Source organism: Anolis sagrei, chromosome 2, assembly GCF_037176765.1.
Source record: "Anolis sagrei isolate rAnoSag1 chromosome 2, rAnoSag1.mat, whole genome shotgun sequence".
Classification (NCBI taxonomy): Eukaryota; Metazoa; Chordata; class Lepidosauria; order Squamata; family Dactyloidae; genus Anolis; species Anolis sagrei.
In genome coordinates, this window is record NC_090022.1 from 21261576 (window position 1) to 21286926 (window position 25351).

The 25351-nt window shown below is 44.2% G+C and overlaps 1 protein-coding gene across 1 annotated transcript in view; it reads left to right on the forward strand.

Moving 5' to 3' along the window:
* Positions 1–8269: 8269 nt before the first annotated feature.
* Positions 8270–25351, forward strand: part of LOC132765192 (neural proliferation differentiation and control protein 1-like) — a 33419-nt gene continuing 16337 nt past the window's right edge. Inside the window, exons 1-5 of the mRNA XM_060759411.2 lie at positions 8270–8713; positions 14328–14480; positions 17462–17575; positions 20366–20581; positions 24761–24827. Of these exons, the coding sequence (XP_060615394.2) occupies positions 8641–8713; positions 14328–14480; positions 17462–17575; positions 20366–20581; positions 24761–24827 (623 nt within the window). The 5' untranslated portion in view covers positions 8270–8640. The remainder of the gene's footprint in view (positions 8714–14327; positions 14481–17461; positions 17576–20365; positions 20582–24760; positions 24828–25351) is intronic.

The following is a 25351-nucleotide window of genomic DNA, read 5'->3' on the forward strand; positions in this document are numbered from 1 at the left end:
CACCTGGAATCACATTGTGTCCAATTCTGGGTGCCACAATTCACAGGCTGGAATGTGTCCAGAGGAGGGTGACTAAAATTATTAAAGATCTGGAGAACAAGCCCTATGAGGAGCAACTTAAAGAGCTGGACATGTGTAGCCTGCAGAAAAGAAGGCTGAGAGGAGACATGATGAGGGCCATGTATAAATATGTGAGGGGAAGTCATAGGGAGGAGGGAGCAAGCCTGGAGACACAGAACAATGACTTAAAACTCAAAGAAAGGAGGTTCCACCAGAACACGAGGAAGAACCTTCCTGACTGTAAGAGCTGTTCAGCAGTGAAACTCTCTGCCCCACACTGTGGTGGAGGCTCCTTCTTTGGAGGCTTTTCAACAGAGGCTGGATGGCCATCTGTCGGGGATGCTTTGAATATGATTTTCCTGCTTCTTGGCAGGGCGTTGGATGGGATGGCCCATGAGGTCTCTTCCAATTCTATGATTCTATGAAAGGTAATGTGTGTACATGCATGAGCGAGTGGGTGTTAAGTAGCATGACAAAGCAAACTAAAGATGCATCTACACTGTAGAAGGAATGTGGTTTGACATTTTAATTGTCAGAGCTCAATGCTTTGGGTTCATGGGAGCTGTGGTTTGGTCAGGTACTAGCATTCTTGGCAGAGAAGGTTAAGGACCTTGCAAAACTATAATTCCCCTGATTCCATAGCATTGAGCCATTGTAGCTAAAGTGGAATGAAACAGCATTCACTCTACATATAGGGGACCAGTGATTTCCCCATTTAATGTGCCAGGGAATTGTATCATATTTGTGCCTATTGGCTAGCATCATTCTTTTCTTTCCTGGAAGCTCTTCAGGTACCAGAAGCAGGTGGTTTAGAAATGGACATGGGTCCCTGGATCACCATTTTGAGTATGACTGATCTCAAGAATGGAGAAATTTGAACATTACTACTTTTTGCTACTGTGAAGGCAAGTTTGTAGCTGCTACAGTGTTAGAATTGTCTCCCCAATGGAGTTGTTGTCAGCTGATTTTTTTTCTTGATGCTTTCCCTCTATTTTGAACAGCTGATGCTCCAAATGTTGAAAAATAAAGATGGCAAGTGTATTGACTTAATTTTAAAAATAAATCCCTGCCACACAAAATTCATCCATTTTGCATTTCATAAAAAGGTTCCTAAATAGAAATGTTTACTTTTGCATCAGAAGCACATCAGAGGAACCATTTAAAAGGCACTCAAAAGAAATGCCTATTTTCTCCCTCTCTTCTCCAAGATCTTGAACACGAGTCACATACTTCCTCTGAATAATCACAAAGCCAAATCAGGAGTAAAATGGGAAAATTGCAACTGGATCTCCCAGTGTCTTTAAAAAGAGCTTGAAAGTATTTCAGTCCACATACAGCTGGCTCAGGGCAGTGAAACTGGATGAGGGAATGTTTAAGCTCTCCCTTCCCAGTGTCCTCCCAGCCCACCCCATCTCCCATCCTGCAGGTTGACTGCTTTCTTCTACAATAGTATTTCTCAATTTGGGGATCGGGACACCTTGGGGGGGGGGGAGAGAGTCATGAGGGGGTTTCAGAGGTGTCTCCAAAGACCAAGAGAAAACATATATTTCTGATGGTCTTAGAGACCCCTTTGGCAGAGAAGGCTGAAGATCCCTCCACCTGCCCTTCTCTTCCTTTTTGGAAACAGACAGCGAATCCTCCCACCAAAAGCCCTCCTCCTCTGTGATTGGCTGGCTTCTAACTGGCCTCTCAGCCAAGGGGAGGGCTGTTTCTGAGACTCCAAGAAGGGGAGGGGAGAGCAGGCATGCTCAGCACATGGCAACATGGTGCGCATGTGGGGGCAAGGGAGAGCGTGAGAGGATGGAGGGAGGCTTGCGCCAATGAGTCCCTTCCAAGGCATGGGGGTTCTGTGTGGGAAGTTTGGCCCAATTCTATCGTTGGTGGGGTTCAGAATGCTCTTTGATTGTAGGTGAATTCCAGCAACTACAACTCCCAAATTACAAAATCAATCCCTCCCCACAACTCCACTAGTATTCAAATTTGAGCGTATTGGGTATTTGTGCCAAAATTGTTCAGTAAATGAAAATATATCCTGCATATCAGATATTTACATTACAATTCATAACAGTAACAAAATTACAGTTATGAAGTCGAACACGAATTCACATGCCAGACCAAGTATCTAGGACTGTATCGGCGAATGATGCATGCAGATCCCAGTAAGGTGGCCTTCTGCAGCGGGCAGATGGTAATTTTGTCAGCGCCGATCGTGTTTAAGTGCAGGCCAAGGTCTTTAGGCACTGTACCCAGTGTGCCAATCACCACTGGGACCACCTTTACTGGCCTGTGCCAGAGTCTTTGCAGTTCGATTTTGATGTCCTGATAACAGCTGAGTTTTTCTTCTTCTTCTTATTATTATTATTATTATTATTATACACACAAAATTTTATACCTGCAACTATTGCTCTATTTTATTGATTTTTACCAAGGCGTTGTGTGAAGTGAGATATTTATGTTGGCTGTTCCATCATTTCATCTGCTTTCTTGCAGAGTCTACACTTGGAATCTGTTACTGACTTTTCAATTCTGGCTTTGACGGCATTTATTTAATGGCATTTATTTAGTGGAACACATATCACCACATTAAAACAGTGGTGTGGCTCTTAATGAGACATGCCACATTATCACGGGATGTCTGCGCCCTATACCACTGGAGAAATTACACTGTCTAACCGGTATTGCACCACCTGACATCCGCCGGGAAGTAGCAGCCAATAGTGAAAGGACCAAGGCAGTGACATCTCCTGGTCATCCCTTGTTTGGGTATCACCCAGCACATCAATGACTTCAATCAAGAAATAGTTTTCTTAGATCTACAGAGACACTCGCTGGAACACCTCAGCAAGCGAGAGTCCAAAAGTGGCAGACTCAAACCCAGAACCTCAACCAATGAGAGACTCCCCCCGGGCACACAGAAGACTGGGGACTTGGAAGGCGCTGAACAGACTGCGCTCTGGCACCACAAAATGCAGAGCCAATATTAAGAAATGGGGCTACAAAGTGGAATCCATGACATGTGAGTGTGGGGAGGAGCAAACCACTGACCACCTGCTGCAATGCAACCTGAGCCCTGCCACATGCACCATGGAGGACCTTCTTGCAGCAACACCAGAGGCACTCCAAGTGGCCAAATTTTGGTCAAAGGACATTTAATCAACTACCGAGCTTGCAAATTCTGTGTTTTGTCTGTTTGCTTGTTTGTTTTGTTCTGTTAGAAATGTAAAACAATTGTCTTGTTGCCCCTGACACGATAAATAAATACAACAAAAATGGGATTCACATATCCAAAAGGTGTAAAAAAGTTTCACCTAAAAGTACATTTGAAAACAGTACTCTATATATGCAGTACAGTTTTGAATTTTTATTTTTTTTTTTTGGAATTTATTTGTCGTGTCAGAGCAGCCAGTCCATTATATTACATTTCTAACATAACAAAGCAAACAAACAGAAAAATACACAACTTGTGAGTTTGGTAGCTGGTTAAATGTCCTTTGACCAGTATCTGGCCACTTGGAGTGCTTCTGGTGTTGCTGCAAGAAGGTCCTCCATTGTGCATGTGGCAGGGCTCAGGTTGCATTGCAGCAGGCGGTCAGTGGTTTGCTCTTCTCCACACTCGCATGTCGAGGATTCCACTTTGTGGCCCCATTTCTGAAGGTTGGCTCTGCATTTTGTGGTGCCAGAGCACAGTCTGTTCAATGCCTTCCAAGTTGCCCAGTCTTCTGTGTGCCCAGGAGGGAGTCTCTCATTTGGTATCAGCCATTGGTTGAAGTGCTGGGTTTGAGCCTGCCACTTTTGGACTCTTGCTTGCTGAGGTGTTCCAGCGAGTGTCTCTGTAGATCTTAGAAAACTATGTCTAGATTTAAGTCGTTGGCGTGCTGGCTGATACCCAAACAGGGGATGAGCTGGAGATGTCTCTGCCTTGGTCCTTTCACTATTGGTTTTTTTTTGGTGAAACCTTTCTATACCCTTTGGATATGTGAATCCCATTTCTGGTTGGAAAGCCAGGTCCAAATAACAGTATTTTGTATTTCCATTATTTGTATTTACATGATATATTATGCCGCAGTTCCTTTCTCCCTCCCCTTTCCGATCCTAATAGCATAATCCTTGTTTTCCTCTACGTTGCCTCCATCACTTCCTTCATCAATAACTCTCCCAAGGAAGGCTCACTCTCCCCCTCCCATCCTGTTGCCATGGCAACACCAGAATCCCAGTTAGAGGAATTTACAGTATGGTAACCAGGAAAGAGGCGGTTGCTGTGGCAACCGTTGGCGTGGAAGTTGAGATGCGGCCTCACCGCAAAAGAGTGCTGGAAAGTCAACAGGCCAAGCCTGGTTTTTTCTCTCTCTCCTAATATTGTGCAATGATGTAGCCTGGAAGTTTCAAACTACACTCAGGCCTGGGCAAACTTGGGCCCTCCAAGTGTTTTGGACTTCAAATCCCAACTTAATGTTACACCACGAAGCTGCATTTCTGGCATTGCAGAGGGATTGGCTGGTGATTGCTGAAAGACCACTTTGGTTTTCTCTATTCCGCTGTGATTAGACCACACCTGGAATATTGTGTCCAATTCTGAGCATCACAATTCAAGAGAGATATTGACAAGCTGGAATGTGTCCAGAGGAGGGCAACTAAAATGATCAAATTTCTGGAGAACAAGCCCTATGAGGAGCGGCTTAAAGAGCTGGGCATGTTTAGCCTGCAGAAGAGAAGGCTGAGAGGAGGCATGATAGCCATGTATAAATACGTGATAGGGAGGAGGGAGCAGGCTTATTTTCTGTTTCCCTGGAGACTAGGATGCGGAACAACGGCTTCAAACTACAAAAAAGGAGGTTCCACCTGAACATTAGGAAGAACTCCTGACTGTGAGAGCTGTTCAGCAGTGGAACTCTCTGCCAAAGAGTGTGGTAGAGGCTCCTTCTTTGGAGGCTTTTAATCAGAGGCTGGATGGCCATCTGTCAGGGGTGCTTTGAATGCAATTTTCCTCCTTCTTGGCAGGGGATTGGACTGGATGGCCCATGAGGCCTCTTCCAACTCTATTATTCTCTTATTCTATTCTAATGTTCAGTGGGAGGCTGAACTTCTTGTATGCTTCTGCAAAGTCATTTATTTATTTATTTATTTATTTATTTGGCTTGTATGCCACTACTCCCAATTTGGCTTGGAGCGGTTTACAGCAGTAGATTAAAACAATACAATTAACTGTAAAATACAATAAAATCAAGAGCAGACATAGTCCGGAGTTATTCACCCATCAAAAGCTTTAGAGTGGCTTCTGGATTAGCATAGAATACGTTATCATCAGCATATTGGAGTTCTGTAACAGACATTGTTATGACCTTGGTTTTGGCTTCTGTTCTTCTGAGGCTAAATAGCTTGCCATCTATCCGACAGATTATTTCCATGCCGCTGGGAAGCTTACCATAGTTTATTTATTTGTTTATTTATTTGGGGTATTTGTACCCCACCCTTCTCAACACCCCCCCCCCCCCGCTCCCCGGAGGGGGGACTCAGGGTGACTCCCAGCTGGCACATATTCGATGCCTACAAGCAACACAACAAAATACACATCAAAACAATTATTATAAATAGTTAAAAACATTAGGTTAATACAATAAAGTCTACTAAAAAAGAAAGCCACTCTGGTGGCCATTGTTCCGTCGAGTTCTGTAATTGAAGGTTCCATTAAACTTGTCCATAAACCATTTTCATAGTCATTGTCATCAATGTCGTTGTCAAACCTGCAGATTACCCAAAGGCCTGGTCCTACATCCACATTTTTAATTTCCTTCTAAAGGAGAGGAGGAATGAAGATGACCTAATTTCTCCAGTGAATTTCACAGGCAGGGGGCCACCACCAAGAAGGCCCTTTCCCTCATCCCCACCAGCCGTGTTTGTGACAGGGGTGGGGCCGAGAGCAAGGCCTCTCCAGAAGATCTTAAACTCCTAGGTGGAACGTAGAAGGAGATACGTTCGGACAGGTATGCTGGGCTGGAACCATATAGGGTTTTATAGGTCAAAACCAGCACTAGTTTAGACTGCAGTGGAGATGGGGCCTAAGAGTGAGGCCCTTTACACATGCTTTTATGGTTTTTATGTGTCTTCAGGTAAACTCTGATTTACAGTGACTCTATCATTGAATGAGGGGGTATTTTTTGCAAGATTTATTCATAGGAGGTTTCCCATTCTGAGGACTAAAAGGATATGACTTGCCCAAAGTCAACTAGGAGGTTCTAGTCTAAAATTAAAACCATAGTGATTCTTTTACTTAGTCCCTGGAGTAAATAAATACAATTGAACTCAGTGTACAAACATATATAGGATTAAAATCCTAGGCCACTTTTAATGTAAATCTCTGCTACCTTACAAGTGATAGGTAAAGGTATCTGACATTAAGTGCAGTCATGTCTGACTCTTGGGTGTGGTGCTCATCTCCATTCTAATCCAAAGAGCAGGCATTGTCCGTAGACACCTCCAAGGTCATGTGGCTGGCATGACTGCATGGAGCACCGTTACCTTCCCACCGGAGCAGTACCTATTGATCTACTCACATATGCATGTTTTCGAACTGCTAGGTTGGCAGAAGCTGGGGCTGACAGTGGGAGCTCATGCTGCTCCCTGGATTCGAACCTGCAACCTTTGATTCAACAAGCTCATCAGCTCAGCACTTTATCCCACTGTGCCACCGGGGGCTCCATTACAAGTGATATTGCAGCCATTTCTTGGTATCAGCAGCTGCATTGGACATGAATGTTAGCACACTATTACATCTGTTCAACAGTGGAACTGTCTGCCTCAGAGTGTGGTGGAAACTTCTTCCTTCGAAACTTTTAAACAGAGGCTGGATGGCCATCTGTCAGGGGTGCTTTAATTGTGCTTTTCCTGCATGGCAAAAGGTTTTACTAGACTCTTCCAACTCTATGATTCTGCATTAGTGCTACAAACTCAAATATGATTATTAGTAAGTGGTCTGCTCAGACAATGGTTCCAACAAAACTTCCTCTGAGATAAATGCCTTTGGGATCACGCCTATGTTTCACACTGCATTTACAGATGCACAGACAGGTGCAATATGTGCCTCTCTTTGTTTGAGTGACTGTAATATGCGTGTTTGCGTACATACATATATTTATGTGTCACCCTTTTAGTCATTGAAAAGTTCTTGAAAAATCTTTACAAAAATTACCTTGAACATTTAGAGGAGAAACACAGGGAGGGAGGCAAAAAAACAGGGAAGGGTGGGTGCGGGAGGGAGGGAGGGAGGAAGAAAGGAAGGAAGGAAGGAAGGAAGGAAGGGAAAAAAGGGAGGGAAGGAAGGGAGGAAGGAAGGAAAGGAAGGAATGAAGGGAGGGAAGGAAGGAAGGAAAAGAAGGAAGGAAGGAAGGAAGGAAGGAAGGAAGGAAGGGAAAAAGGGAGGGAGGGAGGGAGGGAGGGAGGAAGAAAAAAGGGAGGGAGGGAGGAAGGAAGGAAAAGAGGGGAGGGAAGGAAGGAAGGAAGGAAGGAAGGAAGGAAGGAAGGAAGGAAAAGAGGGAAGGAAGGAAGGAAAGGGGGAGGGAAGGAAGGAAGGAAGGAAGGAAGGGGGGAGGGAAAGGAAAGGAAGGAAAGGGAGGGAGGGAAGAAAAGGAAAGGAATGAAGGACAGAAGGAAGGGAGCAAAAGAAAAAAGGGAGGGAAAGGAAAGGAAAAGAAAAAAGGGATGGAAGGAGGGAAGAAGAGGGAAGGAAGGAAGGGGGAAAAGAAAGAAAGGAAGGAAGGAAGGAAGGAAGGAAGGAAGGAAGGAAGGAAGGAAGGAAGGAAATACATGTTTGTTTTTAAAACATAAAAGAAAAGAAAGTTGTACAATACAGTAGAATCATAGAGTTGAAAGAGACACCAAGGGCCACCCAGTCCAAACTTATTCGACCATGTAGGAAAACACAATCAAAACACTCCAAACCAATGGCCACAAAAAATATCTTGAAAACTGATGGTCAGTAATGCAATATTTCTACTCTTCAAAAAGTTTAGACCAAACATCTGGAGAGAATGAATTTGGCAAAATATTTGCACAGTGTACATGGTGTTGGTGCCCAATGCGTACGTGAGGAACATCTTTGCTCCCTCCCTCCCCCCCCCCTTCATTCTTGTCCTTCCTCTCTCCCTAATAAATAGGCACACGCCACAGGCATACAGACATATTATGGTTTTGACAATGATCAAAGCTCTGACTCAGCTACGCATTCATAGATGCAGTGTATCTGCTGTACCTCTGTCTCTCCATCCAATTAACTTGTCAGTTTCCTCAACTATTCATCCATCTATCCCTCCATCTCTAGTCCTCCCCCACCCTGGCAAGTCCTCAAGACATATAGAGGAACATTTTCATTTCCCTGCCTGACTACCCTCCCCATCCTTAGTTCATTCATAAAGACCTGCAGTCCCTCCTCCTGCCAGCACAACCAGGTCTTCTCACGCATCCGGCTAGATGCCAGCCTCCGCAAAGGGGGACAACCCCCTGCTATAGCTGGGGAGGGGGGGCACTATCCATCCCCCCTCCAAACACACAGCGACCCCAAGCTGTACATCCATTCTTTGAAAGGAGATGCTGGGCAAAGCGAATCCATGGCTGGTGATCTTCGCAGCCCTTCTGGCAACAGGAGCCAGCTGGGAAGCAGGTGAGGGGGGGTACCTGTCTCAGGGATGGGGAGGGAGATGAGAGGGATACAGAACTGATATTGGATGGGAAGGAAGGAAGATGAGAGTGTGAATGATGAGAGTGACTGACTTCATGAAAGGAGGGATGTGGGAGAGGAGGAGAAAAGGAGGGAGTGGAGAAAAACAAAAAGAGAGCGAGAGAATGGGCTCCCCAAGAGAGGAAAGGCTGGAAGAAGAAAGACAGGAAAGATGAGAAACAAGTAAGAGCGAAGGAATAGATGGAGACAGAGGTTAGTTAGGAGAAATGTAATCATCTCATCTAGAGCTAGCTGTGATTTCGGAGAACCTGGGAGTGATGGCATCATTAGTCCCTCTCTTCTCTCTGTCCCCTCCCCAAACTGGTAGAATGTGTGGGTTTAATACAATAATAATCATTCCTTTTTCATTGGGAGTATCTTCAGCTAATTACCAATTAGGCAATGGGCAGGGCTATGCATATTCTCATATTGGGAGAAGGAAGAGAGCCTTCTGTACACACTTCTGTTGTTATTGTTTTCTGATAGGCTTCCCAAAGGAATCCTATCTTCCGTTCCTTTGGCTCAGATTATTTATTGCCATCTTTTCCTCATCCATTCATCCCAAGGGATTTGTCTCCCTGTTATGATGGACTATGTCCCCCTCCCTTTCTAGAGAACCTGGTGCATTCTGCTTTCAACCTGCGTTACTGCCGTAACTGCTCTCAGAGGACAAAGAAGGCCTGAGCTGCGAGCCCTGCGACTGACCCACTATGTGCTACTTCTCACAACTCCCAAACTCCCAAACCTGCTTCCTTAATTCCAAACTTGGCAAGAGTGACATTCCTTTTCCTCCCCTTTCTTCATAATATTCTTGAGCTTTGAATAGATTTGTGACAAGTAGGCATTCAACAGGTGCATCACCCTTCACTATATAGGTGTAGAATGATTTACTAGCTTATTTGCATGGCTTGAGAGCAGTACATGTGAAAAAGATCTTGGGGTCCTCGTGGACAACAAGTTAAACATGAGCTAACAATGGGATGTGGAAGCAAAAAAAAGTCATTGGGATTTTGGCCTGCATCAATAGGAGTCTAGTGTCTAGATCCAGGGAAGTCATGCTGCCCCTCTATTTCTGCCTTGGTCAGACCACAGCTGGAATATTGTGTCCAATTCTGGGCACCACAATTGAAGAGAGATATTGACAAGCTGGAATGTGTCCAGAGGAGGGCAACTAAAATGATCAAGGGTCTGGCGAACAAGCCCTATAAAGAGCAGCTTAAAGAGCTGGGCATGTTTAGCCTGAAGAAGAGAAGGCTGAGAGGCGATATGATAGTCATGTATAAATATGTGAGAGGAAGTCATAGGGAGGAGGGAGCAAGCTTGTTTTCTGCTGACCTGGAGACTAGGATGCAAAACAGTGGCTTCAAACTACAAGAAAAGAGATTCCATCTGAACATGAGGAAGAACTTCCTGACTGGGAGAGCCGTTCAGCAGTGGAACGCTCTGCCCCGGAGTGTGGTGGAGGCTCCTTCTTTGGAAGCTTTTAAACAGAGGCTGGATGGCCATCTGTCAGGGGTGCTTTGAATGCAATGTTCCTGCTTCTTGGCAGGGGGTTGGACTGGATGGCCCATGACGTCTCTTCCAACTCTATGATTCTATTTTTTTTTTCACACATAGAATCATAGAATCAAAGAGTTGGAAGAGACCTCATGGGCCATCCAGTCCATCACACATACATAAAGGCCTTATGTATGTGTGATGGGGTGAAGAATAGACTTTGGGTTTCACCTCTGCACAAAGTCTTAGAATCATAGAATGGAATCATAGAATCAAAGAGTTGGAAGAGACCTCATGGGCCATCCAGTCCAACCTCCTGCCAAGAAGCATTTTAGTCGCCCTCCTCCTTATCCAACCTTTTCTCATCCAATAATCTGTATTTTCCAATGCAGTCTGCCTCTCGCCCAGATGCACAGCTGTTTCAATACATTGCAATATTTTGGTACTAATACAGTAATTACTACATAACGTTACAGTGCATTGAATTGCCAATTTGTTGTAAAACATGGTGTTTTAGTGCTTTATTTGTGAAACCATAATGTAATTTGACGTTTAATAGGTTTTTCCTTACTCCCTCCTTATTATCCAACATTTTTGCTTATCCAACATTCTGCCGACCCGTTTATGTTGGCTACGCGAGACTCTACTGGAACAACTCCAGGAGTTGAGTGTGACATCTGTACACAGTCCATGTTTTGCAGGTGCATATCAGGGTTTCAAATAGAAAGCATACTTTGGGTTTTCACCTCTCCACAAAGTCTACTTTTAATATGAAATATATAATTCATAGTTAGGACAGATCTCTTTACATTGAGGCAAACACGGTTGCTTTTTATATAGGAAAACAAGCAAAACATCCAACTATTTTTAGACAATCTTTGTTTCAGAGAGAAGTGAGGAACAATAAGAATTGGTTGCTGTCAATGATGATGATTACGTTGATGACGGTGTTCTGTGCCTTTGTCATTTCCAATTATGGCATCCCTACACTGAACCTCAACATGATTTTCTGGGGCTGAGACTGTGTGATTTGTACACTAGTGAGTTTTCATGGCCAACCAGGGTTTCAACCCCTGGTGTAATCAAAGTAAACTATAGTTTGTATTGCCTCCCAATACTTCAACCAGAATGAAACAGAAGTCATTTCTGGATCGCATTTTTGGTGATCTGGGAGTCGAGAGGTTGGATTAATGAAGTAATTGGCATCTGCTAGAGGCCTCCAAGAGTGATAATGGGCCATTTTGGAACTGGGGCTGTGTAAAAAAACACAGGGTCCTCCTGTTGTCCATGGCTCACCGTTTCTAACCCTTATGCATATCACTTTCCCATTATTGCCTCCAATTTACAAATAAGGAATTAAGGCTGGTAAAGAAAGGCTTAGTCTGTCATGGCTAAGGGGGAAAGTCAAAATGAGAACTCTCGTCCAAAAAACCTTCTATAACCACATTGCAGATGTCAAGAGACATGACAGTTTTGTCCTTGGGAAGTGGAGGTGATGAGAGAATGCAATATCTCACCACCAGATATACAGCCCTGAGGTGGAAAGGCTGCATGAAAACAAAATATCAACAACACTGTTATCTTCTTTGTGCTGCTTATAGCGTAAATGATTGTCATCTGCAAGCTCACCAAAGGAATTAGTAACACACCTTCCAAATGCTTTCAGACTTCAGCTCTCAGAAATCCCAGATACCATGGCTAAGGATAATAATAATAATAACAACACTTAATTTATATTCTGCCCTGTCTCCCCAAGGGGACTCCCCAAGGAGACATCTAATCACCTCTCATCAAAAGATTGCCCCAGGCAATGCCAGGCCATCAAATGCTAATCAAGGTGGTTAGTTGAAACATTCACACCTAGCTCCAACAGACAAGAGTTCTTTGTCCCACCCTGGTCATTCCACAGATATATAAACTCATTTTCCTAGTTCCAACAAACCTCACTACCTCTGAGGATGCGTGCCATAGATGCAGGCGAATCGTCAGGAGAAAACGCCTCTAGAACATGGCCATATAGCCCGAAAAAACCTACAACAACCCAGTAATTCCGGCCATGAAAGCCTTCGACAATACATAGGATTCAGGGTAGATCACAGAACACATATACGGCAAACATTCAATACCGTTTTGGATAAACATTACAGAGACAGACAGAACAGAAAAGAAGTATGTTGTGTCGACGTCCAGCTTTTTGGCGCCTTGGAAGGTTGTGCTCAAATCCGGCCACAGGGGGGTGCTGTTGCTCCATCCTGTATGACGAAGAGCCATCAGGACTTCCTCCTTCCGTTTGGTCACCAGGCATTTTCTGATCTTTTCTCTTTATATTGTTGTAAAAAAGCTCTCCCACTTGCTTAATTTCTCTTATTACAGCTCAAGCTGTTTTCAAACTGCTTAGGTCAACTGTAAGCTGGGCTGACAGTGAGCAGCTCACACCAACCCAGGGCTTCGAAGTGGCAACCTTTCGGTTGGTAGACCTTATCACTGCTGGTGATTTACCAGCTGTGCTAAAGCCTGGCCCATAAGGCCCTTAAGTGTCGGGAGGGGGGGGAGGAAAGGGACTGTGGCTGTTAGGAATTGTGGAAGTTGGAGTCCAAAACACCTGGAGGGCTTAATTTTGGCCATGCCTGGTCTAGAAAATAAAGGGAAGAGTACTTAAAGAGTCTCGGAGATTGTCTTCACATGTGACAACTTTAGAATACTTTATAAAGCTGAAAATGTAAAATGTGAAGGTAGCAAACATATTTATAATCACTTTCAGAGAACAGAATTGATCACTCACTATGTGACCAAAGAGAAGGAATTGCAGTAGAAAACTATTACTGTCTCTCTGATGACTCAGAAATGAATGGAGCTTCGGGAATGGCAGCTCTCTAAAAAATCTGGTATGCATATCTGGAAAATCAAACCTACAAATATAGATACATATGAATAGCTGGACCTGGCTTTAGCCTACACAGTTATCAGGTGTAAGGGTTGATGAAATCATAGATATTCTGCTACATGCTATAGAAAGCTAAGAGATATGAGCATTCTTGTGGTCTGAAAGCAGAAATTGGAAGAGTTAATGGAGTGGAAGAGAGTTCACTAGGAATTATGGGGTGGTACAGCGGGTTAAACCAGTGAGTTGCCAAACTTGCTGACCGAAAGGTCAGAAGTTCAAATCTGGGGAGTGGGATTATCTCCTGCTGTTAGGCCCAACTTCTACCAACCTAGCAGTTCGAAAACGTGCAAATGTCAGTATTATTTTATTTATTTATTTACAGTATGTCTATAGTGCTTTCCTCACCCCTCGGGGGACTCAAAGCGGTTTACATATAACTGGCAAAACTTCAATGCCATACATTGGACACTGATGCGATGCCAATCCATAACAACCACAATAATAAAACTACAATTAAGCATAAATCATAATTAGACAGTACATAAGCAATCATTAAAACAATAAATAATAAAAACAGTCTCGCCATTCGTATTGTCATTCTAGTCCATGTCCTTTAAACTCTACATACATCTACTGTCCGAAGGCCTGGTCCCAAAGCCATGAATTTAATTTCTTTCTAAAAGCCAGGAGGGAGGGAGTAGATCTTACCTCATTTGGGAGTGTGTTCCATAGGTGAGTGGCCACCGCCGAGAAGGCCCTGTCTCTCGTCCCCGCCAGACGCATTTGTGTAATTGACGGGAGCGAGAGCAGGGCCTCCCCGGATGATCTTAGATTACGAGATGGGATGTAGGGGTGGATGTGTTTGGACAAGTAAGCTGGGCCAGAACCATATAGAGCTTTATAGATCAATAGGTACCACTTCTGCAGGAAGGTAACGGTGCCCCATGCTGTCATGCTGGCCACATGACCTAGGAGGTGTCTATAAACAACGCCGGCTCTTTGGCTCAGAAATGGAGATGAGCATCACTCCCCAAAGTCGGACACGATTAAACTTAATGTTGAGGGAAACTTTTACCTTTACCTTAAGGATTCTTTCCTAACAATCAGGAGCCTTGCTGTATCTTTTTAGTCAGTCCACCTTCCTCTTACTTTATTTTCTCATGTTCTCTTTTGCAGACCCCCTCTGCCCTGCCAGGTACAAACTCAACTGCCTACTCCGTCGACGCTTGGGATGTGGGCCTGATGGGGCACCTACCTGTGGTCCCTGTTTCCCCAATTATGAGGAAGATTCTGGTGGTGACTGTGTGCCAAAGAAAGTTCCTAAGCATGGTAAGAAGTCCATGATTTTTGGATGGCTCAGGCATCAGTGAGGTGCTTTTCTGTGTTTGTGTGTGTCAGGAGCAACTTGAGATACTGCAAGTCGCTTCTGGTGTGAGAGAATTGGCTGTCTGCAAGGACGTTGCCCAGGGGACACCCAGATGTTTTACCATCCTGTGGGAGGCTTCTCTCATGTACCCGCATGAGAAGCTGAAGCTGACAGACAGGAGCTCACACTGCTCCCTGGATTCAAACTGATGACCTTTGGGTCAGTGGTCCTGCCAGCACAAGGGTTTAACCCATTGCACCACCAAATTGATTCCACCAAAAGCAAGTACAGAGTTAAAGATTTCAGGCGATGATAAATATAAGAATTGCCAAATCGTGTTATCATGCAAAATACATTGTGGGGACACCCTATTTTCTCAACTGACAGTCTTGAGTGATGTAGTCATAGATTCAGTTTAGTAAGGGGTGTGCCGCTGTCTTTTTCTTTCTTTTGTAAGAAAAGAAAAAAGAAGAATACATTGAGACTGCATAATAAACAATTGTGACCAATCTGTGTGGCCCCTTGCTGATAAAATCACCCATAATCATGGAATCATGGATGCCATATTTGGTATAAGTCTGCTTCATTTAACTGGGGTTTCTGCTTATCTGGTTATAGCAGATACTTTTGTCTTTGCCTGGGGTTGAGGGCTGGGTTATTGAAGGTAAAAGTCACCATACATGCTTGCTCCTTTCCTAGCTGATAAAGGCTTCTAATAGAAGCAGATAGCAGCAAACGCCTTTTTCAAAAGGGAATGATTCCTTTATGTCCAGAAGAGGTGATGTCGGCAACTTTGGGAACCTCCCTCCAACCCTCCAGTATTGGTTAATTTCTGGCTTTTATTTTATTTCATTTTGTTGCATTTTTTTGCCACTTCTTTCCAAGAACAGAATCCAAAGACCAAATAAAAATAGTCACAATAAAAATGGGAACAATTAAAACCATCTAATACAGTATACAGACAGTTTTAAATACAAAAAAGTATAATGTGTTGTCAAAGGCTTTCTTGGCCTGAATCAATGGGTTGCTGTGAGTTTTCTGGGCTGTATGATCAGTTGCAGAAGCATTTCTCTCCTGACATTTCACCTGACAGGTGTGGGTAAACCATCAGAAGAGAATGCTTCTGGAACGTGAGCATACAGCCCGGAAAACTCACAGCAACCAAAAGTTTAAAGTATTCCCATAAATCTCTCCTATTTACATGTTTAAAACCTGCTTGAATAAAAAAATGTCTTGGTCTACCATAAAGAGAAAAGCAGAAAGGGGCCCAGCCTTGTTTCCCATGGAAGAGCACTCCATAGGATGGGAGCAGCCATAATTCATGAATCATTGAATTATGGAGTTGGAAGAGAACACAAAAGCCATCCAGTCCAATCTAATTCTGCCATGCTGGAACATATAACCAGAGCACTTCCAACTGATGGCCATGCAGCTTCTGCTTAAAAACCTTCAGAGAAAGAGCCTCCACAATTCTCCCAGGTAACAGTATATTCCACTGCTGGTGGGACCAAAAGAAACTAGTTTTGCCTAGCCCACATTTGACCAAACTAGTCAAACGTGGGAAGGGTAAAACTACGGTTGGGAGGATCTGTAATTGTGCTCACCAATGCTTCTTCATCCTGGAAAATATTTCTGGGCCCGGTCCTGTTCAACATCTTTATTAATGACTTAGATGAAGGGTTAGAAGGCAGGATCATCAAGTTTGCAGATGACGCCAAACTGGGAGGGATAGCCAATATTCCAGAAGACAGGGGCAGAATTCAAAATGATCTTAACAGATTAGAGAGATGATTGGCCAAAACTAACAAAATGAAGTTCAACAGGGACAAATGCAAGATACTCCACTTGGGCAGAAAAATTGAAATGCAAAGATACAGAATGGGGGACAATGCCTGGCTCGAGAGCAGTACGTGTGAAAAAGATCTTGGAGTCCTCATGGACAGGAGGGTGAACATGAGCCAAAAATTTCATGTGAGGGGAAGTCATAGGGATCAGGCTTGTTTTCTGCCTTTGGGAGCTGCCTCGCCCACCTGAACATGAGGAAGAACTTCCTAATTATGAGAGCTGTTCAGCAGTGGAACTCTCTGCCCCGGGGTGTGGTGGAGTCTCCTTCTTTGGAGGCTTTTAAACAGAGGCTGGATGGCCATCTGTCGGGGGGTACTTTGAATTCAATTTTCCTGCTTCTTGGCAAGGGATTGGATTAGCTAGCCCATGAGGTCTCTTCCAACTCTATGATTCTATGATTTGAAGTCTTGGACTGAGGATCTTAAAGCTCTGGCAGGTTTGCATGCAGAGATATAAGATTTTATTGCAGGGAGGGGCGGCAAGCCAGCATTGAGGCAGGACCTTCACCAAAGGTTCCTGTCACAGTCACATGATGTTGCCTGCAACCTTTGTTGTTGTGCCACCTCCAGCTGACAAACCCATCCTCAAGCTATTTTCCCCAGATCGCAACATTGACCCAGTTCTTGCTTTGCGCAATATGGCTGATTCTCTTCTATTGTTATCCTCTCCCACTCTCCCCTCAAAGCAATTAAAGATTTTGAGTTTTTTCTACAAACTTTTGCTGAAATTGCAAAGTTGCTTGAATGAAAAGTTTTTTTAAAAAAAATACTAGAGCAACAGAACTCTCTCTCTCTTTGTGTGTGTGTGTGTGTGTGATACCCCTAACTGGAAGGGTAGTCACAGAACCATGGATTGCCAAATGTCACTGTTGAGAAATGCTTTAAGATGTAATATGGATAGTCACCATACCAGTAAGTTGCCACTATACCACTAAGTTGCCACTATCCCTCACTGTACCTTGTGCACATTAATAATAGTAAATACCAGGGAAAGTATAGTGAGCTAATGCAATGTACAGATAGAAGAGGAGGGAGAAGATTGTGCTTAAAGGGCTTCAGTCACTTTATTTTTCTTCTTTTGATTCCTTCTTCTCCTTTAGAAAGCAAAGCAAAAACCCAGAAGAGACCAAAAGACTTGCCCGGTCTCATCCGTTCTCTCCTGGCCAAGCATGAGAAAGAGCTGCGACCACCAAGCATAGAGCCCACTCTGTTTGGTAAGCAAACCTAACAGCTTTCTGCCTCTTGTCACAATGATCTACTATTGTATCAGCATGCAAAGCTTTGGGAGCTGCCTTGCCCATCTCAATTCCCTAGCTTTTCAGTTCTTCTAAAACAGCCATGGGCAAACTTCGGCCCTCTAGGTGTTTTGGACTACAACTCTCACAATTCCTTTACAGCCCTCTGTAAAAGGGGAGGCACAAAAAAGATATTGCTGTTTTTCATGCACTGGAAGTTGACCATAAAGTCATGCTGAAGGACCTCCTATAGACTTCAAGAAATGTTTTTTTAAAATCAAATCCATGAATAATCAAGTCCGCAAAAGTCAATTATATGTCATGAGGTATGTCTTAATAAAAAATGTGGTTTTCAAAAGCAAACCTGGACTTTTGGGCACCTTTTATGCTTCTCTTCCTTCTTGGCATTTTAGGAAGTCCAGAGGGTCCAAGAAGCCTCCTGCTGCAAAACAAAACAAAAAACTAACCCTACATCTGTTAGTGTTGTTCATCTCTGCACTAAGCTGTAATCATAGAATCAGTTTCAGTTTCAGGATACTAATTTCTTGTCAAAACTTATGAGAGAAAGACTATTTATGTGGGAAACCCTTGATCAACCACATAAAATAATTTGTAAATGAAACATGCATGTTACTTAGTCAGTTCTTTGGATACAGGATGGATTTAAATGAGTAGACCTGAGGAGTGTATAGCCTGATGTTCTCATATTTTTGTAGAATGACAGTTGCATCAAATTCTAAATAGGATATAGCTGTTGTTATATATGGTTCAAATTTCATACTTTTAATCCAAATTTAGGCTTAATTTTGACTCTTAATTACACTAAAACCTCCCTATTCAAGGGGGATACACTCCAAGTGCCCCCCAAATACCTGAAGCCATGAAAAATAGTGAACCCTATGTTTTGATTATACCTGTACTGGAAACATGGAATCCCACTGGAGGATGTAAAAAGGACCATAAACACCTTTGCTTAGGGGTTTTTTTTTGGGGGGGGGGGGGGTGAACAGGGAGGCTGTTTGGGACTAGGTAAGTGAAACTGGATGTCAGATCCATTGATTAAAGGGAGTGAGAACTGTTCTTATTTCTTGTCTTTTAAAAAATATTTTATTTACATACATTAACCACTTACAGTGTAAAAAAAAACACAAAACAGTGAACATTTTACAAACACATAGCCCCACCACCAAGGCCTGAACAAGTATCCTTTCCTTCGCCATATATTTATAAATTAACTATTAATCAAATGTCATATCCAAAATTCCTGATCAACAAAGTTATATTGTTTTCCATTTTCACTCTCTAAAACATATTCAATAAAGACCGACCAGTATGCCTCAAAATCTGATCTGTTAGTTTCCCCCCTAAATACCCTCATTTCCATTGTTAGTTTATCATTTAAGGCTATGTTCCATCATTCCCTATACCATGCTTCTGATGTAAGATTAGTTACTGTTTTCCAATTCCTTGCGATTATAATTCTTGCCACTGTGAGTAAAATAATCACCAATTCTTTCTTTTCCATTTCTAAATTCAACTTTGTGGCATCCATTAGTAACGCTAACCTAGCATCCGGAGTAATATTTAGTCCTATAATATTCCCTATTTCGATAAATATATCATTCCAAAAACTCTTCGCTTGGGGGCATTCCCACCATAAATGAAAATATGTTCCTTTCTGCATACTACATCTCCAGCAGAGATTGCTTTGCTTGCTATCCATCTGACCGGTGTGGTATACCATCTCCATATAACTTTGTACACATTTTCTTTTAATCTTATTGATAGTCTAAACCACTCTCCACTTCAGAACCCTCTTCCAACCAAAATCTGTCAGAGGCCCTATTTATTCTGTTCTTCCCATACCTTTTCTAACAGCTTCAGCCCTATTTCTTTGCCAATTAATCCATTATATATTTTCCCAATGAATCCTTTCCCCATTATTTCTTGGTTTTTAAGTTTAGTTAGCCTTTCCTCATATTTATTCAATGCTCTACATCTGGGATTTTTACTTATCCAGTCCTTTTTTCCAATTATAAATCTGTTGCCTCTCAAACCAATTCAGGACACCTTGTTCTTCTAACTTATGAATGTCATAACTGTGAGAACTGTTCAGCAGTGGACCTCTCTGCCCCCAGAGTGTGGTGGAGGCTCCTTCTTTGGAGGCTTTTAAACAGAAGCTGGATGGCCATCTGTGGGGGTGCTTTGAATGTGATTTTCCTGCTTCTTGACAGGGGGTTGGACTGGATGGCCCACGAGGTCTCTTCCAGCTCTATGATTCAATGATTCATACTGTACTGAAATTACAAGGGAACATTATTTATTTTGGGGAAGGGGTTAATCACATGACTCAATGTTCCATTAGACGCAATGTGATGAAGAACCATATAAAGAGTGAACATGGATTCTTCAAACTAATATCTATTTTGGGTTGTTGTAGGTTTTTTTCGGGCTATATGGCCATGGCCTAGAGGCATTCTCTCCTGACATTTCGCCTGCATCTATGGCAAGCATCCTCAGAGGTAGTGAGGTCTGTTGGAACTAGAAAAAGGGGTTTATATATCTGTGGAATGACCAGGGTGGGACAAAGAACTCTTGTCTGCTGGAGCTAGGTGTGAATGTTTCAACTGACCACCTTGATTAGCATATAATGGCCTGACAGTGCCTGGAGCAAACTTTTGTTGAGAGGTGATTAGATGTCTTTGTTTGTTTCCTCTCTGTTGTTGTGTTGTTGTAATTTTAATATCTATTTTTCCTCCTGCTTTTCAGAGAGCACTGAAGAGTTTGAACCAGCCAGCTCCCCTACTCCTTTCCCCACCTCTCTCCCTACGGATGTCTCCTATTCTGCAAGCACCATCCCAGTTTCTTCTGAGTCTTATGAAAGCACACCGGTCCCGGCCACCACACCCCCACGGATAGTGAAAGTGGATTTCAAGGAAAGGTCCCGTCCCCCAGTGACTAACCTGAACAAAGCTGTGACCCTGAGTGAGTATAAGAGTGATGCAGGATATACGAGTTGAGAGATGATATAATTGCTCAATCCCTAGTCCTGAGATTTAAGGCTGAACCCCAAGACCTGGGGACAAACCTAAGGTGTAGTTACCCAAAAGGGGCCCCCAGTGGCGCAGTGGGTTAAGCCACTGAAGACCGACAGGTTGCAGGTTCAAATCCAGGGAGAGTGCGACTGACCTCCCTCTGTCAGCTCTGGCTCTCCATGAGGGAAAATGAGAGAAGCCCCCCACAAGGATGGTAAAACATTAAAACATCCTGGTGTCCCCTGGGTCACGTCCTTGCAGATAGCCAATTCTCTCACACCAGAAGCAACTTGCAGTTTCTCAAGTTGCTCCTGACACAACAAAAAACAAAACAAAACAAAACAACAACAACAAAACAAAGGGTGAAAAAGAATTATTCTGTCCCCTATGAAATATTCCTCCAATCCTCAAATTTCTAGTAATGCCCTACTCTGAAATTTCAGTTGAGTATTTAGAACTGCAATGCAAAAACATAGCTATGTTACTCTGGAATATCAGCGTGCAGTGGGATCTTGTAGCACCTTTGAGACTGAGGCCCCTTCTAAACTTTTCTGTGTCCCAGGCTCTGATCTCAGATTATATGCTTACCCCATTTATTTATTTATTTATTTATTTCATTTACTTATACCCCGCCCTTCTCACCCCGGGGGGGACTCAGGGCGGCTTACAATGGGGCACAATTAGATGCCCAAAACAATTCACAGCAATACAGATAAAAACAATTACAACAATTAATTAAAAACATCAATACATCATAAAATCATAAACAATCTCGTGCTCAGGTTCAGGGTCCATATATCCACCCATTCCATTAGTCCATGTCTGTCATCAGTTCATTCAATCAGCTTTCAGAATTACCAAAGGCTTGATCCCAGATCCAGGTCTTGAGTCTTTTCCTAAACACCAGGAGGGAAGATGCCGATCTGATCTCCCCGGGGAGTGAGTTCCACAGGTGAGGGGCCACCACTGAGAAGGCCCTGCTCCTCGTCCCCGCCAGCCTCACTTGTGACAGTGGCGGGGTCGAGAGCAGGACCTCCCCAGAAGATCTTAAACTTCGAGGTGGGACGTAGAGAGAGATCCGTTCGGACAAATACACTGGGCCGGAACCGTAAAGGGTTTTGTAGGTCAAAACCAGCACTTTGAATTGTGCTCGGAATTGGATCGGCAGCCAGTGGAGCTGGCGCAACAGGGGGGTGGTATGCTCCCTGTACGTCGCCCCGGTGAGCAATCTGGCTGCTTCTCGCTGGACTAGTTGTAGTTTCCGAGCAGTCTTCAAAGGCAACCCCACGTAGAGTGCGTTGCAGTAATCCAGGCGGGATGTGACAAGAGCGTGGACCACCGTGGCCAGATCTGGCTTCTCAAGGTACGGGCGCAGCTGGCGCACAAGTTTTAATTGTGCGAAAGCTCTCCCGGCCACCGCTGAGACCTGGGGTTCCAGGCTCAGCGATGAGTCCAGGATCACTCCCAAGCTGCGAACCTGCGTCTTCAGGGGGAGTGTAACCCCGTCTAACACAGGCTGTAACCCTATACCCTGTTCGGCCTTACGACTGACCAGTAGGACCTCTGTCTTGTCTGGATTCAATTTCAATTTGTTAGCTCTCATCCAGTCCGACACAGCAGCTAAACACCGGTTCAAGGTCTGGACAGCCTCCTTGGTGACAGGTGGAAAGGAGTGACAGATTTGGACATCATCTGCATAGAGATAACATCTCATTCCGAAACTCCGAATGATCTCTCCCAACGGTTTCATGTAGATGTTAAATAACATCGGGGACAGAATAGAACCCTGTGGGACTCCACACAACAATGGTTGTGGGGCCGAACAGGTGTCACCCAGTAACACCTTCTGGGTCCGTCCCTCGAGGAAGGATCGGAGCCACTGCAAGGCAGTGCCCCCGAGCCCCATATCCCTGAGGCGACCCAGAAGGATACCGTGATCGACGGTATCGAAAGCCGCTGAGAGGTCCAGCAGAACTAACAGGGACACACTCCCCCTGTCCAGTTCCCTGCGCAGATCATCTACCAAGGCGACCAAGGCTGTCTCAGTTCCATGTCCCGGCCTAAAGCCAGACTGTGCCGGATCCAGATAATCAGTGTCTACCAGAAACCCCTGGAGTTGTGTTGCCACCACACGTTCCATGACTTTGCCCAAGTAGGGGAGATTGGAAACTGGCCGAAAGTTGTCAAATTGAGTGGGATCCAGTGATGGTTTTTTCAACAGCGGTTTTATCACAGCCTGTTTTAGACTCGCTGGAAATTTTCCTTCCTGTAAGGAGGCATTAACCATCACCTTCACCCACTCCGCCAAACCCCCTCTGGCTTCCTTGACCAGCCAGGATGGGCAGGGGTCTAGGATGCATGTGGTGGGTCGCACCTCTCCAAGGATCCTGTCCACATCCTCAAGCTGAACCAATTGAAAAGAATCCAATAAAACTGGACAAGCAGATGCTCTCGTTACATCCCCAGAGACTGCTGTTAACATGACGTCAAAACCTGACCGAATCCGCTCAATTTTATCCGCGAAGAATCGAGCAAATGCTTCACAGTGAGCCACCGAGTTGTCCGAGGCCTCGCTTTTTGGCGGATTTAACAGGCCCCTGACAACTCGGAAAAGCTCCGCCGGACGATTCTTCGCTGATGCAATATTGGCTGTGATGAATATTTTCTGAGCTGCCGTTATTGCCACACCGTAGGACCTTAAAAAGGCATTCAGGTGTGTTTGGGCTGGATTGGTGGGATTCCGGCGCCACACGCACTCTAGCCTCCTCTTCTTTCGCTTCATTGCTGCCAGCTCCTCAGAAAACCAAGAGGCTGGTTTAGCTCGGTTACTCGAGAGGGGGCGTTCCGGAGCGATAGTGTCAATTGCCCTAGTCAACTCATTATTCCAACGAGAGACCAGAGCATCGGCAGTATCACTAGCCAAGGAGGTGGGAAGATCCCCAAGAGCTGTCAGGAATCCATTTGGATCCATAAGTCTCCTGGGGCGGACCATTCTAATGGGTCCACCACCCCTGCGGAGGTTAGGAGGCCCAGTTAGTCTAAAACTGATCAGGTGGTGATCGGTCCATGGCAACGGAGCGATGGTCGGCTCCTCCATCCCGTCACCCCCATCCCATCCCTGAACAAAAACCAAATCTAAAGTGTGCCCGGCATTATGGGTGGGACCCGATATTAGTTGGGACAGGCCCATGGTTGCCATGGCGGCCATGAAGTCCTGAGCCGCACCAGAAGGAGGGGCCTCGGCATGGACGTATTATATATATTATATTATATAGCATATTATTATATAGCACCATATTATATAGCAGTGGAGACTCATATAATCCAGTTCAAAGCATTTCAGTATAAGCCTATAAAAAGTTAGGCTATTTACTTTTTTTCAGTCTCAAAGGTGTTATAGGGTCAGTTTGCATTTAGAAATGGAGTATAGTCACACAGAGAAAAAGGGGGAGACAAACTGATCAAGGGAATGTGAGCACAGAAAGTGCTAGAAATTTGAAGACTGGTGGAAAATTCCTATTTTGGGATAATGCAGTTATATCCTAATGTCATAGGCTATTACAAGGAACAGCTCTGATGATGCCTTAAAAACCACACCATTGTACAGAGCATGCCATTCAAAGTCATACAAATGAGGAAAGGCAGTATTATATCTTGCCTTTCTCTTGCTCTGGGAAGGAAGGCTTGTTCCTAAGGCCCCTACTACACAGCTGAATAAAATCCCACACTATCTGCTTTGGACTAGGGTGTATGGCAGTGTGGACTCAGATAACCCAGTTCAAAGAAGATATTGTGAGTTATTCTCCCTTTACATTCTAAATTATAAGGCTGTGTGGAAGGGCCCTAAATTTCAAGTCCAGTCTGTGAGAATCTTATGGGGACGTGAGAGAAGCCTCCTACAAGGATGGCAAAATATCAAAACATCCAGGCATCCCCTGGACAACGACCTTGCAGATGACCAATTCTCTCACACCAGAAGCAACTTGCAGTTTCTCAAGTTGCTCCTGCCATGGAAAAAAAAACCCCAAAGCCTGAATGTACAGACAGTGCAATGGGGAAGAGTGCAACTTGTGAGGCATGCCCATTTGTGTCTGGCAGTGATTCAAAGCCTTCATTCTCATCCTTACAGCTCTTGTGGTGATGTGCACAGTGACCGGGGTGTCTGGACTTGTGGTAGCTGCCATTTGCTGGTACAGGTAGGAATCACAACGTCCTCTTTCCTTTCCCCATATGTTAGAAGCATAGGAAGCTGCATAAAAGTCAGACCACTGGTCCCTCGGGCCAACATCATCAAAGCTTGACTGGTCACAAGGTTCTCTTGGGGGCTTTCTAGACAGTCCCTATATCCCAGGATCAGATCCCAGGTTTTCTGTTTATCCTGGATTATCTAGCAGTGGGGACTCATATAATCTGGTTTAAAGCAGAAAACCTGGGATCAGATCCTCTTTGGAAGGTCCCTTGGTTTCATTCAAGTCTTCTTTGTAGCTCCATTTGGAAATCTTTCCCAGTGCTTCCCCATCCAAAGCCTATCCGTGCTTAGCTTCTGAAAGGAGATGGGATAGTATGTGTGCATGGTGATTTAATAGTGCCAGTTGCTACTGCAAGACAGATCTCAGCTCTGTAGACTCTATTACCAAGAACTAAAGATACCAGACTATACTTAGAATGGGTTGTTGTAGGTTTTTTCGGGCTATATGGCCATGGTCTAGAGGCATTCTCT